Source organism: Zonotrichia leucophrys, chromosome 4, assembly GCF_028769735.1.
Source record: "Zonotrichia leucophrys gambelii isolate GWCS_2022_RI chromosome 4, RI_Zleu_2.0, whole genome shotgun sequence".
In the NCBI taxonomy this organism is placed as follows: Eukaryota; Metazoa; Chordata; class Aves; order Passeriformes; family Passerellidae; genus Zonotrichia; species Zonotrichia leucophrys.
In genome coordinates this window covers 70,983,232-71,006,135 of record NC_088173.1, presented here as the reverse complement: position 1 = coordinate 71,006,135, position 22,904 = coordinate 70,983,232, and the positions used below count along the sequence as shown (strand labels likewise).

At 45.3% G+C, this 22,904-nt stretch overlaps 1 protein-coding gene across 1 annotated transcript; it reads right to left on the bottom strand.

Annotated features, from left to right (window-relative positions):
- Positions 1-2,268: 2,268 nt before the first annotated feature.
- Positions 2,269-18,570, bottom strand: TEX261 (testis expressed 261). Its single transcript, XM_064712323.1, has 7 exons — positions 18,129-18,570; positions 15,483-15,562; positions 13,813-13,891; positions 12,452-12,553; positions 10,904-10,971; positions 8,114-8,216; positions 2,269-3,922 (listed from the first exon to the last, which is right to left on the bottom strand). The coding sequence occupies exons 1-7, from the start codon at positions 18,196-18,198 to the stop codon at positions 3,807-3,809; spliced, it is 618 nt and encodes a 205-aa protein (XP_064568393.1). The 5' UTR covers positions 18,199-18,570; the 3' UTR covers positions 2,269-3,806.
- Positions 18,571-22,904: the final 4,334 nt, after the last annotated feature.

Sequence of the window (22,904 nt, the reverse complement as noted above, 5' to 3'; positions counted from 1 at the left end):
AGATTTTTCCAGGATTTCCCGCCCTCAATTCCCAGAATTTTCCTGCCTCCATTCCCAAGATTTTCCACCCTCATTTCCCAGGATTTTCCACCCTCATTTCCCCAAGATTTTCCAGCCTCCTTTCCAGGATTTCCCACCCACAATTCCCAGGATTTCCTGCCCACATTTCCCAGGATTTTCCACCATTTTTCCCAAGATTTTTCCAGGATTTTCCACCTTCATTCCCAGAATTTTCCTGCCCCATTCCAGGATTTTCCTGCCACATTTCCAGGATTTCCCATCCTCCATTCCAAGATTTTTCCAGGATTTTCAACGTTGATTCCCAGAATTTTCCACCTTCTTTCCAAGATTTTCACCTTCAATTCCAGGATTTTCCACCCCTTTTTCCCAAGATTTTTCCAGGATTTCCCGCCCTCAATTCCCAGAATTTTCCTGCCTCCATTCCCAAGATTTTCCACCCTCATTTCCCAGGATTTCCCATCCTCCATTCCCAAGATTTTTCCAGGATTTTCAACCTTTGATTCCCAGAATTTTCCACCCTTCTTTCCCAAGATTTTCCACCCTCAATTCCCAGGATTTTCCACCCTTTTTCCCCAAGATTTTTCCAGGATTTCCCGCCCTCATTTCCTGGGATTTTCCCCCCTCCATTCCCAAGATTTTCCACCCACAATTCCCAGGATTTCCTGCCCACATTTCCCAGGATTTTCCACCCCTTTTCCCCAAGATTTTTCCAGGATTTTCCACCCTCAATTCCCAGGATTTTCCTGCCTCCATTCCCAAGATTTTCCTGCCTCATTTCCCGGGATTTTCCATGCTCATTTCCAGGATTTCCCATCTCCATTCCAGATTTTCCAGGATTTTCAACCTTCCATTCCCAGAATTTTCCACCCTTCTTTCCCAAGATTTTCCACCACAATTCCCAGGATTTTCCACCTTCAATTCCCAAGATTTTCCAGCCTCCTTCTCAGATTTTTCCAGGATTTCCGCCCTCAATTCCCAGGATTTTCCTGCCTCCTTTCCAAAGATTTTCCACCCTCATTTCCCAGGATTTCCCACCCTTAATCCCAGAATTTCCCTCCCTCCATTCCCAAAATTTCCCTCTCTCCCGGAATTCCGCGTTGCTTTTCCTTAAAAACAACCCCAACCCCCGCCCACCCCATGGAATTCCATCCTAAATTTTGGGAATTTTTTCCCCCAAAATCCCACAAAACCTCTGGCAGCTCCTCCTTTCCTCCATCCAAATAAAATCCTTTATTTCCCTTGGATTTGAGCCCACCTGGAATTCTTCCAAAAGCTCCTTTCCCAAAAATCCCAAATCCTCCATTCCTTGGGAATTCCCTTGGATTTGGATTTTTCCAGAATTTTTCCCTCCTTTTCCAGTTGGAATTCAAAGATTTAAGGCTGGGAGAGGATTTTTCCCAAATTTCCCTGAATTCCTGGAATTTTCCTGGAGGAAAATTGGGAAGGAGATGCCCCCCCCCAAAAAAAAACTGGAAAATGGAAATTCCTGATGGAAAAGAAGCAAAATTTTCCTGGATTTTTCATAAATCCTGGAATTTTCTGGAGTTTTTTTCCTGGATCTTTCCAAATCCTGGAGATTTTTCCCAGATTTCTCCAATTCCTGGAATTTTCCTGGAATTTTTCCCAAATCCTGGAACTTTCCTGGAGTTTTTTCCTGGATTTTTCCAAATCCTGGAATTTTCTGGAGATTTTTCCCAGAATTTCCCAAATCCTGGAGATTTTTCCCACATTTCTCCAAATCCTGGAATTTCCTGGAGCTTTTTCCTGGATTTTTCCAAACCCCGGAGATTTTTCCCAGAATTTCCCAAATCCTGGAATTTTCTTGGAGATTTTTCCCAAATTTTTCAATCTGGAGTATCCCAGATTCTCCAATTCCTTGAACTTTCCTGGCGTTTTTTCCAGATTTTTCCCAAATCTTTTTGGTTTTTTCCCAGATTTCTTCAAATCCTGGAATTTCTTCCCTGATTTTTCCCAAATCCTGGAGTTTTTTTCCCTGGATTTTTCCCAAATCCAGCTTTTTTTGAGCTCTCTCTGCTGCTTCCAGAGAAATTTGGGAATTTCCTTTTCCTGCCCTTTCCAGATCCAGGAAAAAATCCACAATCCCACAGGATGGGGGGATGGGATCTGAATCCATGAAATTCCCCCAAAAATCCTGGAATTTCTGTGACAAAATTCCATCCAAATTCCATAACCTGGCCATGGAGCCGGAAAAAATCCCAATCCCAATAAAAACCCCCAAGGAAAATCCAGGATTTTTCCATTTTATTCTCAATTTCTCTCATTCTCAGCGTTTATGGGAAATTTTTCCCAAATTTCCAAAGGGTTTTCATCCCAAATTTCCTTTTCCTGGTGAAATATTGACGGATTTCCACGATTTTCACAAAAATCTGATTCAGCTCCTGGAAAAATATGGAAAAAAAAAAAAATCCCAGGAAAATCGGGATTTAAAGGAATCAGGAATTCCGGATTTTCCAGCCAATCCAGAGGGGAAAAAAAAAAAGAAAAAATCAACAAAAAATCCCAATCCAAGAGGTTTCAGAGCAAAATTCCAGCTTTTCCCAAAGGAATTTTTTTGGGGAATTCCTGAAAAAATCTTCTGGATCGGGAATTCCCAAGCCTGGCTGGGGTGGGAATGGAAAATTCCAGAAAAAAGTGGGAATTTTTTATGATGGGAAAGAAGAAATTTGCATCTCCCTTGGTGGATTTTTCACCCTTTGGAGAAAAGGATGGAAGGAAAATCTGGGAATTCTCAACATTCCCCCTGGTCTGCAGAAAAATCCGGAATTCTGGGAATTCCATGGAAAATTGAGATTTCCCATGGAAAATCCCTTCCCAAGGCTTTGCTGGAGTGGAAAAAATGGGAATTTTCAGGATTTAAACCACCCAAATCCCAAAATTCTTCCAAAAAATTCCTATGGAAAATTTCCAGCCAGGACCTGCAGAATTCCCAAAAATTCCAACCCAGAATTCCCAAAAAATTCCAACCCAGAATTCCCTAAAATTCCAGCTTGGAAATCCCAAAAATTCCAACCCAAAAACCCCCAAAATTCCAAGAATTCCCATGGAAAATTCCAACCCAAAAATTCCCAAAATTTCAGCTTGGAAATCCCAAAAATTCCAACCCAAAATTCTAAGAATTCCCATGGAAAATTCCAACCCAAAAATTCCCAAAATTCCAGCTTGGAAATCCCAAAAATTCCAACCCAAAATTCCAAGAATTCCCATGGAAAATTCCAACCCAAAAATTCCCAAAATTTCAGTTTGGAAATCCCAAAAATTCCAACCCAAAATTCCAAGAATTCCCATGGAAAATTCCAACCCAAAAATTCCCAAAATTCCAGCTTGGAAATCCCAAAATTCCAACCCAAAATTCCAAGAATTCCCATGGAAAAATTCCAACCCAAAAATTCCCAAAATTTCAGTTTGGAAATCTCAAAATTCCAACCCAAAAATTGAGATCATTCCTTCTGGAAAAATGTGGAATTCTCTGGATTTATCCCGATTTTTCCCAAATTTTTTCTTTTCCTTCCCGGCTCTGTGGAACCTTCAGGAAAATCCAGGAGCAGCTTCCTCATGGAACCGAAAAATTCCCAAAAATTCCCAAAAATTCCCAAAAATTCCCAAGAAATCAACAGGAAAAAAAACCCCCCAAGCGTGATCGGCACCTCCAGGAGTGTCCAAGTCTCTGAATTCCCAAAAAATTCCTAAAAAAACGGCAAAATTTGGGATATTCCATTGGGGGAATCTTCTGGATATTCCCAAAAATTCCGGAATTTTCCCGAATTTCAGTAAATTTTCTGCCTGCTGGGCAGGATGGCTTCCTTGATGAAGGAGAAAATCAGGAGAATCCCGGAGCGTTTCCCTCTTTTCCCCTTGGTGAAATAATTGGAAACGACGTCGTCTGCGGGAAAAAACGGGATCAGAATTCCAAAATTTTGGGGAATTTTGGGATTTTTGGGGAGCGGGATGGGATTTTTAAAGGATTCCCCACTGGGAATGTGGGGTTGGAGTTTTGGGGTGATCAGGGATTCCCAAAATTTATGGGGTTTTCCAAAGAATCCCAAAGTTTTTGGGATAACAAATTTTTGGGATATTTTGATCATTGGTGATCCCTAAAAATCCCAAATTTTTGGGATATTTTGATCATTGGTGATCCCTAAAAATCCCAAATTTCTGGGATATTCTGACCATTGGTGATCCCTAAAAATCCCAAATTTTGGTGATCCCTAAAAATCCCAAATTTTTGGGATATTCAGAGAATTTGGGGACCCAAAAATTCCCAAATTTCTGGGATTCTTTGAGCTTTTGGGATCCCAAATTTCTGGGATATTTTGACCATTGGTGATCCCTAAAAATCCCAAATTTCTGGGATATTTTAACCATTGGTGATCCCTAAAAATCCCAAATTTTTGGGATATTTCGAGCCTCTGGAGACCCCAAAAATCCCAAATTTTTGAGAAAATTCTGAGCCCACAGGAAGCCCCAAAAATCCCAAATTTCTGAGGTTCTTTGAGCTTTTGGGATCCCAAATTTCTGGGATATTTTGACCATTGGTGATCCCTAAAAATCCCAAATTTCTGGGATATTTAGAGAATTTGGAGACCCCAAAAAATCCCAAATTTCTGGGATTCTTTGAGCCTTTGGGATCCCAAATTTCTGGGATATTTTAACCAATGGTGATCCCTAAAAATCCCAAATTTCTGGGATATTTTGATCATTGGTGATCCCTAAAAATCCCAGATTTCTGAGATATTTTAACCATTGGTGATCCCTAAAAATCCCAAAATTTTGGGATATGTGGAGAATTTGTGGACCCAAAAATTCCCAAATTTCTGGGGTTTTTGTGTCTTTGGGATCCCAAATTTCTGGGATATTTTGATCATTGGTGATCCCTAAAAATCCCAAATTTTTGGGATATTTTGATCATTGGTGATCCCTAAAAATCCCAAATTTTTGGGATATTCAGAGAATTTGGGGACCCCAAAAATCCCAAATTTCTGGGGTTTTTGAGTCTTTGGGATCCCAAATTTCTGGGATATTTTGAGCCTTTGGGGACCCCAAAAATCCCAAATTTCTGGGATATTTGGAGAATTTGGGGACCCCAAAAAATCCCAAATTTCTGAGGTTCTTTGAGCTTTTGGGATCCCAAATTTCTGGGATATTCTGAGCCCCTGGAGACCCCAAAAATCCCAAATTTTTGGGATATTCTGAGTCCACAGGAAGCTCCAGGAATCCCAAATTTCTGGGATTCTCCAAGATTTCAGGGACCTCCAGGGATCCCAAATTTTTGGGATATTCAGAGAATTTGGGGACCCAAAAATTCCCAAATTTCTGGGATTCTTTGAGCTTTTGGGATCCCAAATTTCTGGGATATTTTAATCATTGGTGATCCCTAAAAATCCCAAATTTTTGGGATATTCAGAGAATTTGGGGCACCCAGGAATCCCAAAATTTGTGGGGTTTTTGAGTCTTTGGGATCCCAAATTTCTGGGATATTCTGAGCCCCTGGAGACCCCAAAAATCCCAAATTTTTGGGACATTCTGAACCCTTGGGGAACCCCAGGAATCCCAAATTTCTGGGATCCTCCCAAGGCCTCAAGGACCCTCAAAAATCCCAAATTTCCATGGCTTTATCACCCTGGATGACCCAAAAATCCCAAATTTCTGGGATGTTCTGAGTGGGATTGAAACCGGATGAACTCAAATCCATTCCCATCCCCATTCCCAATCCCATTCCCATTCCCATTCCCAATCCCATTCCCAATCCTGACCCCATTCCCATTCCCAATCCCATTCCCAATCCCATTCCTAATCCCATTCCCAATCCCATTCTCGTTCCCATTCCCATTCCTGATCCCGTTCCCATCTCCAGGCTGCACCATGGATTTCAGGACATTCAATCCTTGGGATTCTCCAAGGGCTCAGGGAATCCCCCAAAATCCCAAATTTCTGGGATTCTCCCAAGGCCTCAAGGACCCCCAGAAATCCCAAATTTCCACAGCGTTATCGCCCTCCATGACCCCAAAAATCCCAAATATCTGGGACGTTCTGAATGGGATCGAAACCGGATGAACTCAAATCCATTCCCATTCCTGACCCCAATCCCAATCCCATTCCCATTCCTGACCCCATTCCAACCCCATTCCATTATTCCTGTTATTCCTGTTATTCCCAATCCGATTCCCATTCCCCATCCCCATTCCCGTTATTCCCATTCCCAATCCTGTCCCTATTCCCATTCCCAATCCCATTCCTGACCCCATTCCCATTCCCAATCCCATTCCCATTCCCATTCCCGTTATTCCCGTTGTTCCCATTATTACCGTTGTTATTCCCATTGTTCCTGTTCCCATTCCCGTTGTTCCTGTTCCCATTCCCGTTGTTCCCATTATTCCCGTTATTCCTGTTATTCCCATTCCCATTGTTCCCGTTGTTCCCAATCCCATTCCCATTCCCGTTATTCCCATTATCCCCGTTGTTCCCGTTATTCCCGTTGTTCCCGTTCCCATTCCCATTATTCCCGTTACTTCCATTATTCCCGTTATTCCCATTCCCATTATTCCCGTTATTCCCATTCCCGTTGTTCCCGTTGTTCCCAATCCCATTCCCGTTATCCCCATTATCCCCATTATTCCCGTTATTCCCGTTGTTCCCGTTGTTCCTGTTGTTCCCGTTCCCATTCCCATTATTCCCGGTGTTCCCGTTGTCCCCGTTGTTCCCGTTGTTCCCGTTCCCATTCCCGTTGTTCCCATTCCCGTTGTTCCCGTTGTTGCCGCTGTTATTCCCGTTATTCCCATTCCCGCCGTTCCCGTTATTCCCCTTGTTCCCATTGTTGTTCCCGCCATTCCCGTTGTTGTTCCTGTTGTTCCCGTTATTCCCATTCCCATTCCCAATCCCATTATTCCCTCCATTCCCGCCGTTCCCGTTGTTGTTCCCGTTGCCGTTCCGTCCCCACCTCCCGGGGTCACGGTTATTCCCATTCCCATTCCCATTCCCAGTCCCGTTATTCCCGTTATTCCCGTTATTCCCATTATTCCCATTCCTGTTATTCCCGTTATTCCCAATCCCATTCCCATTCCCATTCCCGTTGTCCCCGTTATTCCCGTTATTCCCGTTGTTCCCGTTATTCCCGTTGTTATTCCTGCCATTTCTGTTATTCCCGTTGTTGTTCCCGTTACGAGATTGAGAATGGGGTTGGGATTGGGAATAACGGGAACAACAACGGGAATAACGGGAATGGGGATGGGATTGGGAATGGGAATAATGGGAATGGGAATGTTTCCGTTATTCCCAATCCCAACCCCATTCCCAATCTCGTTATTCCCGTTATTCCCATTATTCCCGTTGTTCCCGTTATTCCCATTATTCCCGTTGTTCCCATTATTCCCGTTATTCCCAATCCCATTCCCGTTATTCCCATTATTCCCATTCCCAATCCCGTTGTTCCTGTTATTCCTGTTATCCCCGTTATTCCCATTCCGTTCCCAATCCCGTTATTCCCGTTATCCCTGTTGTTCCCATTATTCCTGTTGTTCCCGTTGTTATTCCTGTTGTTCCCATTGCCATCCCATTCCCGTTCCGTTGTTGTTCCCGTTGTTCCCGTTATTCCTGTTGTTCCCGTTATTCCGGTTGTTATTCCCGCCATTCCTGCCGTTCCCGTTGTTCCTGTTATTCCCATTCCCATTATTCCCATTCCAATCCCATTATTCCATTCCATTCCGTTGTTCCCGTTATTCCCATTCCCATTATTCCGCCGTTCCCGTTGTTGTTCCCATTGTTCCGCCATTCCTGTTGTTCCATTATTCCCGTTATCCCATTATTCCCGTTATCCCCATTATTCCCGTTATCCCCGTCATTCCATTGTTGTTCCGTTGCTGTCCCCTCCCCACCTGCAGGTGTCACGGTGCAGGGCAGGACGTTCTCCCCGTTATTCCCGTTATTCCTGTTATTCCCATTCTCATTGTTCCCGCCGTTCCTGTTGTTCCCATTATTCCCATTCCCATTCCCGTTATTCCCATTCCCATCCCCATTCCCGTTCCCATTATTCCCGTTATTCCCGTTATTCCCGTTATTCCCGTCATCCCCTCCCCACCTGCGGGCTGCACGGTGCAGGGCAGGACGTTCTCCCCGGCCGACAGCGACACAAAGAAGGCGAACGGGATCAGCCACAGGCAGAAGGTGAAATAGGCCAGGACCTGGGAATGACCAAAAATTCCAACCCTGAATTCCCAACATTCCAGTTTGGAAACCCCAAAATTCCAAGCCAAAAAAAACCAAAATTCCAGCTCAAAAACCCCCAAAATTCCAAGAATTCCCATGGAAAATTCCAACCCAAAAATTCCCAAAATTCCAACCCAGAATTCCCAAAATTCCAACCCAAAAATTCCCAACATTTCAGTTTGGAAATCTCAAAATTCCAACCCAGAATTCCCAAAATTCCAGCTTGGAAACCCCAAAATTCCAACCCAGAATTCCCAAAATTGCAGCTCAGAAATCCCAAAAATTCCCAAAATTTCAGTTTGGAAATCTCAAAATTCCAACCCAGAATTCCCAAAATTCCAACCCAGAATTCCAAAATTCCAGCTTGGAAATCCCAAAATTCCAACCCAAAAAAACCCAAAATTCCAGCTCAGAAATCCCAAAAATTCCAAGAATTTCCATGGAAAATTCCAACCCAAAAACTCCCAAAATTCCAACCCAAAAATTCCCAAAATTCCAGCTTGGAATTCCCAAAATTCCAACCCAAAAATTCCATAAAATTCCAACCCAAAATTCCCAAATTCCAATCCAAAAATTCCCAAAATTTCAGCTTGGAAATCTCAAAATTCCAACCAAAAAACCAAAATTCCAACCAGAATTCCCAAAATTCCAGTTTGGAAATCTCAAAATTCCAACCCAAAATTCCCAAAATTCCAACCCAGAAATCCCAAAATTCCAAGAATTCCCATGGAAAATTCCAACCCAAAAATTCCCAAAATTTCAGTTTGGAAACCCCAAAATTCCAACCCAGAATTCCCAAAATTTCCAGCTTGGAAACCTCAAAATTCCAACCCAGAATTCCCAAAAATTCCAACCCAGAATTCCCAAAAATTCCAGCTCAGAAATCCCAAAAATTCCCAAAATTTCAGTTTGGAAATCTCAAAATTCCAACCCAAAAATTCCCAAAATTCCAACCCAGAATTCCCAAAATTCCAGCTTGGAAATCCCAAAATTCCAACCCAAAAATTCCCAAAATTCCAACCCAAAAACCCCAAAATTCCAACCCAAAAATTCCCAAAATTTCAGTTCAGAATTCCCAAAATTCCAACCCAAAAATTCCCAAAAATCCCAAAAATTCCAATGGAAAATTTCCAGCCAGGACCTGCAGAATTCCCAAGATTCCAGCTTGGAAATCTCAAAATTCCAAACCCAAAAACCCCAAAATTCCAAGAATTCCCATGGAAAAGTCCAACCCAAAAATTCCCAAAATTTCACTTTGGAAATCCCAAAATTCCAAGCCCAAAAATTCCAAAAATTCCAATGGAAAATTTCCAGCCAGGACCTGCAGAATTCCCAAAAATTCCAGCTTGGAAATCCCAAAAATTCCAAGCCCAAAATCCCAAAATTCCAAGAATTCCCATGGAAAATTCCAACCCAGAATTCCCAAAATTCCAACCCAAAAATTCCCAAAATTCCAAGAATTCCCATGGAAAATTCCAACCCGAGAATTCCCAAAATTCCAGCTCAGAATTCCCAAAATTCCAACCCAAAAATTCCCAAAATTCCAACCCAGAATTCCCAAAATTCCAAGCCCAAAATCCAAAAAAATTCCAAAAATTCCTATGGAAAATTTCCAGCCAGGACCTGCAGAATTCCCAAAATTCCAGCTTGGAAATCCCAAAATTCCAACCCAAAAATTCCCAAAATTCCAACCCAGAATTCCCAAAATTCCAGCTTGGAAACCCCAAAATTCCAACCCCAAAATTCCCAAAATTCCAAGCCCAAAATCCCAAAAATTCCTATGGAAAATTTCCAGCCAGGACCTGCAGAATTCCCAAAAATTCCAACCAAAATTCCAAAAATTCCAGCTTGGAAACCCCAAAATTCCAACCCAGAATTCCAAAATTCCAAGAATTCCTGTGGAAAATTCCAACCAGAATTCCCAAAATTCCAGTTTGGAAATCTCAAAATTCCAACCCAGAATTCCCAAAATTCCAACCAGAATTCCCAAAAATTCCAACCCAAAAATTCCCAAAATTCCAGCTTGGAAATCCCAAAATTCCAAGCCCAAAAATCCCAAAAATTCCAAAAATTCCTATGGAAAATTTCCAGCCAGGACCTGCAGAATTCCCAAAATTCCAGCTTGGAAATCCCAAAATTCCAACCCAGAAATCCCAAAAATTCCAACCCAAAAACCCCAAAATTCCAAGAATTCCCATGGAAAATTCCAACCCAAAAATTCCCAAAATTCCAGTTTGGAAATCCCAAAATTCCAACCCAGAATTCCCAAAAATTCCAACTCAGAAACCCCAAAATTCCAATAATCATTCCCAGATTTTAATTAAAGATTCATTTCATTAATATTTTAATTAATTTAATTAAATCCATATCAAAAAAATTAAATTTATTTAAAAAAACCCAAAAAATTTTATGGAAAAATTGGATTTTCCTCATTTTTTATATGGAATTTTGGGATTTTTCTCATGGAATTCCCAATGGGAAAAATTTTGGGGTTAAATTTAAAAAAAATTGAATTTTTAATAATTTATTTTTTAAAATTTCCTAAATTTTTTCACATTTTAGGGAGAAATTAAATTGGAAAAAAAATTAATTTTATTTTGAAGAAATTGGGATTTTTCCAATGGGGAAAATGGGAAAAATTCCAATTTTTTGGGGATCTTACCTCGGAAAAAAGATAAAATTCCTCAGCAAAATATTGGAATGCCAGGTAGTGATTGAGCACGACCAGAACTGTGGGAAAAAAAGGGAAAAAAATGGGATCAGAATATTCCAGAAAGAAAATCCCAAATTTTGGGAGCTCAAATTGAAAAAAATCCCAAAAAAATTGCCCAAAAAATCCAAAAAAATCCCAAAAAAATCCCAAAAATTCCCAAAAAATTCCCAAAAATTCCCAAAAATTCCCTAAATTCCAATAATCCCTCAAAAATCTTCAAAAATAAAAAAAAAAAATCCCAAAAAATCCCCAATAATTTCCTCAAAATTCTTCAAAAAATCCTGAAAAAATCCTGAAAAAATTCAGAAAAAATCCCCAAAAATTCCCAAAAAAAATCCAAAAAAATTCCCCAAAAAATTCCCAAAAATTCCCTGAAAATCCCCAATAATTCCCTAAAAATTCTTCAAAAAATCCCAAAAAATCCCCAATAATTCCCTCAAAATTCTTCAAAAAATCCTGAAAAAATTCAGAAAAAAATCCCAAAAAAATCAAAAAAATAACCAAAAAATCCCCCAAAAAATCCCACAAAACCCTCAAATCTTCCAAAAATCCCAATAATCCCTCAAATTCTTCAAAAATCCATAAAACAAAATCCCCAAAATCTCAAAAATCCAAAAAATTCAAAAAAAAATCCCAAAAAAATCTCCAAAAAATCCAAAAAAAATCCCAAAATATGTCCCAAAATTCCCAAAAAATCCCCAATAATTCCCTAAAAATTCTTCAAAAAATCCCCCAAAAAATCACAAAAAATCCCAAAAAAATCCCGAAAAATCCCAAAAAATAATGAAAAAATCCCAAAAAAATCCCAAAAAAATCCCAAAAAATCCCCAATAATTCCCTAAAAATTCTTCCAAAAATCCTCAAAAAATCACCAAAAAAATCCCAAAAAATCCCCAAAAAATCCCAATAATTCCTTCAAAATTCTTTAAAAAATCCTGAAAAAATCCCCAAAAATCCCAAAAAATCCAAAAAAATCCCAAAAAATCACCAAAAAATCCCAAAAAATCCCAAAAAATCATCAAAAAATCCAAAAAAAAAAATTAAAAAAATCCCAAAAAATTCCCAAAAAAAATCCTGAAAAAAATCCTAAAAAATCCCAAAAAATTCAAAAAAAATCAAAAAAATCCAAAAAAATCCCCAAAAAAACCCAAAAAAAAATCCAAAAAAAAATCCAAAAAAATCCCAAAAAATTCCCCAAAAAAATCCCAAAAAATTCCTCAAAAATTCTTCAAAAAATCCTAAAAAAATCCCAAAAAATCCAAAAAAAATCCCAAAAAATTTCAAAAAAATCCCAAAAAATTCCCAAAAATCCCAATAATCCAAAAAATCCTCAAAATATTCAAAATCTAAAAATCCTGAAAAAATTCAGAAAAAAATCCCAAAAAAATCACAAAAATCACCAAAAAATCACAAAAAATCCCAAAAAATTCCCAAAAATTCCCAAAAAAATCCCAAAAAATTCCCAAAATTCCCCAGACCCCTGTGTTGTTTCCTGACCGCAGGAGAGCAGGAAGTTGGAGGAGCCGAGGGCGATGCAGGGGAAGCTCTGCAGCAGCCCCACGTACACCAGGAACCCCAAATTCCTGCCACTCACAGAACCTCAAAAATCCCCAAAAAATCCCTAAAAATTCTTCAAAAAATCCTGAAAAAATTCTAAAAAAATCCTGAAAAAATTCAAAAAAAATCCTGAAAAAATTCCGAAAAATCCAAAATATTCAAAAAATCCTGAAAAATCACCAAAAAATCCAAAAAATCCCAAAAAATCACCAAAAAAATCCCAAAAAAATCCTGAAAAAATCCCCAATAATTCCCTCAAAATTCTTCAAAAAATCCTCAAAAAATCCAAAAAAATCCCAAAAAATCCCCAAAAAATCCAAAAAAAATCCCAAAAAATCCCCAAAAAATCACAAAAAATAATCTCCAATAATCCCAAAAAATTCTTCAAAAAATCCTGAAAAAAATCCCAAAAATCCCCCAAAAAATCCCAAAAATCCCAAAAAAATCCCAAAAAATCACCAAAAAATCCCAAAAAAATCCCCCAAAAATCAAAAAAAATCCCAAAAAAATCCCAAAAAAATCCAAAAAAATCCCAAAAAATTCCCCAAAAATTCCCACTAATTTCCCAGTAATTCCCAACCCCCCTGTTGGTCCTGACCGCAGGAGAGCAGGAAGTTGGAGGAGCCGAGGGCGATGCAGGGGAAGCTCTGCAGCAGCCCCACGTACACCCGGAACCCCAAATTCCTGCCTCTCAGAGAACCCCAAACATCCCCAAAAATCCCCAAAAATCCCTCAAAATTCTTCAAAAAATCCCCAAAAATTCCCTCAAAAATCCCCAAAAAATCCTAAAAAATCCCAATAAAAAATTAAAAAAAATCCCAAAAAATTCCAAAAAATCCCAAAAAATCCCAAAAAATCCCAAAAAATCATCCCAAAAAAATCCCAAAAAATCCCAAAAAATCCCAAAAAATCACCAAAAAATTAAAAAAATCCCAAAAAAATCCCAAAAATCCCAAAATTCCCTCAAATTCTTCAAAAATCCCAAAAAATCCCAAAAATCCAAATCCAAAAAAATCCCAAAAAAATCCAAAAATCCAAAAAATCCAAAAAATCACCAAAATCAAAAAATTCCTCAAAAAATCCTGAAAAATTCTTAAAAAATCCCCAATAATTCCTCCAAAAATCCTTCAAAAAATCCTAAAAATATTCAAAAAATCCAAAAAATCACAAAAAAATCCCAAAAAATTCCCAAAAAAATCCCAAAAAATCCCCAAAAAATCCCAAAAAATTCCCAAAAAATCCCAAAAAATTCCCAAAAATCTAATTCCCAAAGTTCCCCAGTGCCCTGTGTTGGTCCTGACCGCAGGAGAGCAGGAAGTTGGAGGAGCCGAGGGCGATGCAGGGGAAGCTCTGCAGCAGCCCCACGTACACCCCCAATTGCTGCCAAGAGCCCCAAGCCCCCAATTCCAAAGGACCTGGAGATAACGGGATAAAAGATCCCAAAAAGTTAGAAAATGCCCAAAAATCCCAAAATCACCAAAACCCAAAACGAGAAATCGGGAAAATTCCTGCAAAATTTGGGAAAATGAGAAATTACAAGAAATACCTAAAAAATTACAAATATAAATCAAAAAAAATCCGAAAAATGGAAATAAAAATGAAAAAATGGGTGCAAAATAAAAAATAATAATTCTAAATGTTTCAAAAAACTGGAAAAAGAATAAATCCGAAAAATGCCGAAAAAAATCAAAAAAATCTGGAAAATAAAAAAATAAAAATCAAAAAAGAAAAAATTCGCAACAGTGGGAAAATGTAATAGTGAAACTGTATGTTGAAACCTGAGAAAAAATGTGGGGAAATGGAGAATTGGGGGAAATCGAGGGAAATGGGGAAAACTGAGGACATGGGGGGGGGGAAAAGGCGAAAGGAACAGTGTGCAAAAAATGAGGGAAAATGGGGAAAATGGGAAAATGGGGAAATGGGGAAAAAATGGGGAAGGTAAAAATGGGAATAAATGGGAAAAATGGGGAAAAATAGGAGGAAAAAATGGGGAAAAATGGGGAAAATGGGAAAGTGGGAAAGAAAAAATGGGAAAAATGGGTGGAAAAAATGGGGAAAAAATGGGAAATTGGGGGAAAATGGGGAAAAATGGGAAAAAATGGGGAAAATAGGAAAAGGGGAAAATGGGAAAATGGGAAAATAATGGGGAAATGGGATAAAATGGGAAAAATGGGATAAATGGGGAAATATGGGAAAAATGGGAAAAAAAAAATGGGGAAAAATGGAATAGTGGGGAAAATGGGAATGGGGAAAATGAGAATGGGAATAGTGGGAAAAATGGGGGAAAATGGGAAAATGGAATATGGGGAAAATGGGGAGAAAATGGGGAAAATGGGGAAATGGAATAAAATGGGAAATGGAAAATGGAAAAATGGGGAAAAATGGGAAATAATGGGAAAAATGGGATAAATGGGGAAATGGGGAAAAAATGGGGAAAATGGGAAAGGGAAAAATAGGAAAAAAATGGGGAAAATGAGATGTGGAAAAAATGGGGAAAATGGTGGGGAAATGGGATTGGGGGAAATGGGGAAAAATTGGGAATAATGGGAAAATGGAAAAATGGGGATAAAATGGGGAAATGGGAAAATAGGAAAGAAAAATGGGGGGAAAATGGATTGGATTTGGGGTATGGATTGGGGTTGGGTATTGGGGTGAAAATGGGGTGTTTGGGGTATTGGATATTTGGGGTAATTGGGGTGTTATTGGGTTTGGGATATTTGGGTATTTGGGGTGTATTTGGGGTTTGGGATATTGGGGTATTTGGGTGTGATTTGGGGTTTGGGGTATTTGGGGTATTTGGGGTGTTTGGGGTTTGGGGGATTTGGGGGATTTGGGGGATTTATTTGGGGTAGTTGGGGTATTTGTTTGGGGTTTGGGGTATTTGGGGTGTTTATTTGGGGTATTTGGGGTGTTTGGGGTATTTGTTTGGGGTGTTTATTTGGGGTATTTGGGGTTTGGGTTCAGCTCTCACCCAGATCATGCCCTTGATGATCCTCCTGGTGGCCACCGTGTACTCCTCGATCAGCTCTGCCAGGTAATAGAGCCCGGCCGCTGGGGACACAGGGACACCCATGGCACCCAGGGCACCCATGGCACCGGGGCACCAGGGACACCGATGGCACCGATGGCCCCCAGGGCACGATAGCACAGGGACAGCGGGGACACCGAGGCACGGGACACCGAGGCACCGGGGCACAGGCACCATGGCACCGAGGGCACCAGACACCACGGGGACACCGATGGCACGAGGACACCATGGCACCAAATGGCACCAGGGACAGCAGGGACACCGATGGCACCGGGGACACATAGGGCACCGAGGGCACCAGGGACACCGGTGGCACCAGGGAACGGCAGGGACACCGATGCACCAGGGACACCAATGGCACCATGGACGGGACACCTGGGTGGCACCAGCACAGCGCCTTGGGACACCGGGGACCCAAATTCTGAGCCCAAAGGTCAGGGAGGCTGGGACCCCATCCGGGGAACACCAAGGACTCCCGGCCTTGGGGACACCCAGGGACCCCAATCTTGGGACACCGAGGTTTGGGACACTCAGGGATCCCAATTCGGGCACACTTGAGGGCTTGGGACTCAGGGATCCCAAATCTCAGGGACACTCGAGGGCTTGGGCATCAGGGACCCAAAACTGGGACATTCTGACAGTCAGGGACACCACAGACACCAAACTTGGGGACACTCTGAGCCCTATGGGGACACCATGGCCCAAACCTTGGGACAATTTAGGGCCTTGGGGACACCGAATGGACCCAAATCCTTGGCACCATGAGGACTTTGGGGACATCCTGAGGCTTTGGGCACCCAGGGAACCATCCGTGGTGATTATGGTCGGACACCCAGGGACCCAACTTGGGAGACTTGACTTGGGACACAAGAGATCCAATGTTGGACACCCTGAAGACTTGGGACACCCAGGACCCAATGCGAGGACACTCTGATGGGCTTGGGGACACCAAGGACCCAAATCGGACACCTGAGGCTTGGGACACCAAGGACCCAATTAGGACTATTGAGGCTTGGGGACACTCAGGACCCAAATTGGGACATTCTGAGATTTGGGACACCAGAGACCCAAATTTGGGGGACACTCTGAGGTTTGGGGACACCCAGGATCTCAAATCCAGGGACTTTGAGCTTGGGGACACCAGGATCTCAAATCTGGGACTTTCTGAAGACTTGGGGACACCCAGGGACCCCAAATCTTGGGGACACTCTGAGCCCTCAGGGACACCTAAAGACCCCAAACCCTTGGGACAATTTAAGGGCTTGGGGACACCCAGGGACCTCAAATGTTGGGGACACTCTGAGGACTTGGGGACACCCAGGGACCCCAAATCCTTGGGACACTCTGAGGGCTTGGGGACACCCAGGGACCCCAAATCTCAAGGACATTTTGAGAGCTTGGGGACACTCAGGGACCCCAAAACTTGGGGACATTCTGAGGGCTTGAAGACACCAAGGACCCCAAATCTCAGGGACTTCTGAGGGCTTGGGGGACACTCAGGGACCCCCAAATTTTGGGACTTTCTGAGGTTTGGGGACACCCAGGACCCCAATCTTGGGACACTCGAGGTTTGGGGACACTCCAGGATCCAAATCTCAGGGACTTTCTGAGGGTTTAGGGACACCAGGACCCCAGATCTGGGGACACTTGAGGCGCTTGGGGACACCAGGATCCCAAATCTCGGGGACAATTTAAAGCCTTGGGGACACCCAGGGACCCCAGCATGGGACACTCTGAGGCTTGGGGACACCCAGGGACCCAAATTTGGGACTTTCTCGGGCCTTGTCACCCGACCCAACGGGGTCGACCCGAGCCCTTCGGCAGCACCAGGGCCCAAGCTGGGGACACCCTGAAGACTTGGGGACACCCAGGGACCCCGAATCTTGGGGACACTCTGAGGGTTTGGGGACACCCAGGGATCTCAAATCTCAGGGACTTTCTGAAGACTTGGGGACACCCAGGGACCTCCAATCTTGGGGACACTCTGAGGGTTTGGGGACATCAAAGATCCCAAATCCTTGGGACACTCTGAGGGTTTGGGGACACTCAAGGATCCCAAACCCTTGGGACAATTTAAGGCCTTGGGGACACCCAGGGACTCCAGTCCTTGGGGACACTCTGAGGGTTTGGGGACACTCAGGGACCCCAAATCCTTGGGACACTGAGGGCTGGGGACAGGCACAGACCCCAAATCCTGGGGACACTCTGAGGGCTTGGGGACACTCAGAGACGTCCAGGCTTGGGGACACTTTGAGCCCTTGGCGACACCAAGGGACCCCAAATCTTGGGGACAATTTAAGGGCTTGGGGACACCCAGGGACCCCAAATCTTGGGGACACTCTGAGGGCTTGGGGACACCCAGGGACCTCAAATCTTGGGGACACTCTGAGCCCTCAGGGACACCCAGGGACCCCAAATCTCGGGGACAATTTAAGGCCTTGGGGACACCCAGGGACCCCAAAGTCGGCGCCACTCCGATCCCTCGCTGTCCCCGCCTCCCCCCGGTTCTCCCCCTCCCTCTCCCCCGCCATATCGCCACACGGCCGGAGCGAACCCAATCCCTTCGCGCAGCCCCCGGGGCGCTCTCACCGATGGCCAAGGTGACAAAGGCCACCTGCACGAGCAGGGACAGCCAGCTGAGCACGTACATGAACCACATGGCGGGGCCGGGCCGCTCCCGGGGCCGCTGCTCCCGGTGCCGCTCCCGGGGCCGCTCCCGCCGCCGGAACCAGCGAGAGGCGGCACCGGAACCAACGAGACGCGAGGGGAGGGAGCGCCCAGAGCGCCCCCTGGCGGCTTGGAGGACTCGCGCGGCCTAGTGGGAAAGCCCAAAAGGGAGGGGGGACCCCAAAAGGGAGAGGGGACCCCGAAATGTGCGGGGGGACCCCAAAAAGGGAGACAGGGCCCCAAAAGGGTGCGGGGAGATGAGAAGGGGGAGAAAAAGCTCCTCAAAGTCTGCAGGAAGCGGGAAATTCCCAAATTGTGAGGGAAACCCCAAAATGTGAAACCCCCAAATTGTGAGGGAAACCCCAAAATGTGCACGGACACCAAAACACAGGCAGGGAACCCCAAAGTGTGAAGGAAAACCTGAAAAAGGGGGGGACCCTAAAATGTACAGGGACCCCAAAACTCTGAAAGAACCCTAAAAATGTATGTGGACCCCAAAATACAAGGAGGGACCCCAAAATGTACAGGGACCCCAAATCACGGGAGGGACCCCAAAGTTTGAAGCAAACCCTGAAAAGGGGACCCTAAAATTTACAGGGACCCCAAAACATGGGAGGGACCCCAAAATGTGAAGCAAACCCTGAAAAGGGGACCCTAAAATGTACACGGACCCCAAAACACTGGGAGGGACCCCAAAAGGGTGCGGGGGGACCCCAAAACACGAGGAGAGCCCCAAAAATGTGCGGGGACCCCAAAATACGGGGAGGGACCCCACAATGTGCAGGGACCCCCAAAGTGTGAAGGAAACCCTAAAAAGGGGACCCTAAAATTTACAGGGACCCCAAAACATGGGAGGGACCCCAAAAATATGAAGGAAACCCTGAAAAGGGGACCCTAAAATGTACACGGACCCCAAAACACGGGGAGGGACCCCAAAAGGGTGTGGGGGGACCCCAAAATACGAGGAGGGACCCCACAATGTGCAGGGACCCCAAAGTGTGAAGGAAACCCTAAAAAAGGGGACCCTAAAATGTGCCGGGACCCCAAAACTCTGAACGGACCCCGAAAATGGGCAGGGACCCCAAAATATGACAGGGACCCCAAAATGTGAAGCAAACCCTAAAAAGGGGACCCTAAAATGTGCCGGGACCCCAAAACATGGGAGGGACCCCAAAAATATGAAGGAAACCCTAAAAAGGGGACCCTAAAATGTGCAGGGACCCCAAAAATCTACAGAGACGCCCCCAAAATTATGAAGGAAACCCCAAAATACTCAAGGACCCCCCACCCCCCCAAAATTACACGGACCCCAAATTGTACACGGACCCCAAAACACGGCGGGACCCCAAAAGAACAGGGACTCAAAGGAGCCCCAAAACCCCACAGAGACCCCAAAGCGCAGGGGGACACCCCAAAAACCATTTAGGGACCCCAAAAACCCCACTGGGCTGGACTTGGGGTTTTGGGGTGCTCTGGGGTCTCGTTTTGGGGTCTCATTTTGGGTTTTTGGAGGGTTCATTTTGGGGTGCGGGGTTTGGTTTTGGGGTGCTGTGGTTTTATTTTGGGGTCTCGTTTTGGGGGCCATGGATTCGTTTTGGGGTGCTGTGGGTTCATTTTGGGGTCCGGGAGTTTGTTTTCGGGGTGTTGGGGTGCTCGGGGGTCTCATTTTGGGGTCCGGGGGTGTCTTTTGGGGTCTCGTTTTGGGGGTCTCGTTTTGGGGTTTTGGAGGGTTCATTTTGGGGTGCTGTGGGGTCACTTTGGGGTCTCGTTTTGGGGTCCAGGGTGGTTTCATTTTGGGGTCTCGTTTTGGGGTCCTGGAGGGCTCATTTTGGGGTCCGGGGTTTGGGTTTGGGGTGCTGTGGGCTCATTTTAGGGTCCTGAGCTCATTTTGGGGTCCGGGGTTTGGTTTTGGGGTGCTCTGGGCTCCTTTTGGGGTGCTGGGGGGTCCATTTTAGGGATCCGGGGTTATTTCATTTTGGGGTGTTCCTTTTAGGGTTCTGGATGTTTCATTTTGGGGTCCCGAGCTCATTTTAGAGCTTTTGGGGGGTTCGTTTTGGGGCAGTCGGGGGTTCATTGTAGGGTCTCGTTTTGGGGTCCTGGAGGGTTCATTTTGGGGTCCTGAACTCATTTTAGGGGTGCTCATTTAGGGGTGCTATGGGGTTCGTTTTGGGGTCTCGGAGGATTCATTTTGGGGCGCTGTGGGCTCATTTTGGGGTCCTGGATCCCAGAAAAAGCGGCGCCAGCGCCCCCCGCCCCCATCCCCCGGGATTTCGGGGGAACCCCCAAACGAGGCACCCCCTGAACCCCCCCTTTGTGCGACACAGAGGACAAAGCGGGGGAGGTGACAAAGGGGACAGAGCGGAGCTCGGGCGGCGCTAACGCGGCCTGGCACGGGCGGCAGCGCCGAGCCGGGGGCGCCGTGACCGGGGAGTGACCGGGGGGACACGGCGGGGACACGGAGGGGACACGGGGGGGACAGAGAGGGGACCGAAGGGTGACCCCATGAGGGGGGTGCGGCCGAGCCCCTCAGGGCCTGGGAATGGGGGGGACAGGGACGGGGATGGGGACAGGGACAGGGACAGGGACAGGGACAGGGACAGGGATGGGGACAGGGACAGGGACAGGGACAGGGACAGGGAACAGGGACAGGGACAGGGACAGGGACGGGGATGGGGACAGGGACAGGGAACAGGGACAGGGACAGGGACAGGGACAGGGACAGGGACAGGGACAGGGAGGGCCTCCGGCTTCTCGCTCCCATCTCTGCGCTCCCAGAGAGGTACCGAGAACCTCCCGATCTCTCCCGATTCCCCCCCAATCCTTCCCGAACCCCTCCCGAACCTCTCCGATCCCTCCCCGATCGATCCCGATCCCTCCCGAACCTTCCGAACCCTCCCGAACTCCCCCAATCATTCCCGAACCCTCGCGATCCCTCCCGATCATTCCCGAACCCTCCCGATCCCTCCCGAACATTCCCGAACCCTCCCGATCATTCCCGAACCCTCCCGAACCCTCCCGATCATTCCCGAACCTTCCCGAACCTTCCCTCCCGATCTTTCCCGAACCCTCCCGATCATTCCCGATCCCGCTCGCAGCCGCCCCCCGGGCCCGGCAGTCCAGGATAAATCCCCGAATCCTTTGGGGTGAGCGCGTCCCGCCTTTTGGGGCTCCCCCGCTTTGTCCCCGTGTCCGAATTTTCCCCGTTTTCCCCACAAATCCCCTCTTTCTGCCCCTTTTGAGGGCTCCGGGTACCCCAAAACTCCTGTGAAGCCTCCCAAACACCCCAAATACCCCAAAGCACCGAGCACCCTGAGCACCCCAAAAGCTCTGAGGATACCATGTGTCCTGGGCACCCCAAAATACCCCAAACACCCCAAAACTTCAAAACCCCAAATACCCCAAACAACCCCAAATACCCCAAACACCCCAAACACCTCAAGCGCCCCAAAACCCCTGTGAACCCCTGGTGTCCTGAGCACCCCAAATACCCCAAACACCCCAAAACTCTGAGCACCCCGAGTGCCCCAAATAACCCCAAATACCCCAAATACCCCACACAACCCCAAACACCTCAAAAAAACCCAAATACCCCAAACAACCCCAAACACCCCAAGTACCTCAACAACCCCAAACACCCCAAAATCTCGAGCACCACAAGCACTCTAAATACCCCAAAACCCCCGAGCACCCCAAATACTCCAAGCACCCCAAATACTCCAAAATCCCAAACGCCCCAAATACCCCAAAACTCTGAGCACCCCAAGTGCCCCAAATAACCCCAAATAGCCCAAAAAACCCAAAAAACCCCAAATACCCCCAAACACCCCAAAACTCTGAGCACCCCGAGTGGCCCAAATAACCCCAAATACCCAAAACAAACCCAAATACCCCAAATACCTCAAATACCGAAAAACTCTGAGCACCCCGAGTGCCCCAAATAACCCCAAATACCCCAAAAAACCCGAAATACCCCCAAAAAACCCAAATACCCCACACAACCCCAAACACCTCAAAAAAACCCAAATACCCCAAACAACCCCAAATACCCCAAACACCCCAAAACCCCGAGCACCCCAAAAATCCCAAACACCCCAAACACCCCAAAACCCCAAACACCCCAAATTCCCCAAACAATATCAAATACTCCAAAACAGCGTTCACACCTGAGCACCCCAAAACCTCTGAGAATACCATGTGTCCTGGGCACCCCAAAATACCCCAAACACCCCAAAACTTCAAAACCCCAAACACCCCAAAACAACGCCAAACAACCCCAAACACCTCAAGCGCCCCAAAACCCCTGTGAACCCCTGGTGTCCTGAGCACCCCAAATACCCCAAACACCCCAAAACTCTGAGCACCCCGAGTGCCCCAAATAACCCCAAATACCCCAAAAAACCCAAATACCCCAAACACCCCAAACACCCCACACAACCCCAAACACCTCAAAAAAACCCAAATACCCCCAACAACCCCAAACACCCCAAAATCCCGAGCACCCCAAGCACTCTAAATACCCCAAAACCCCGAGCACCCCAAATACTCCAAGCACCCCAAATACCCCAAAACCCCAAACACCCCAAATTCCCCAAACAATATCAAATACCCCAAAACCCCCGAGCACCCCAAATACTCCAAACACCCCAAATTCCCAAACACCCCAAATTCCCCAAACAATATCAAATACCCCAAAACAGC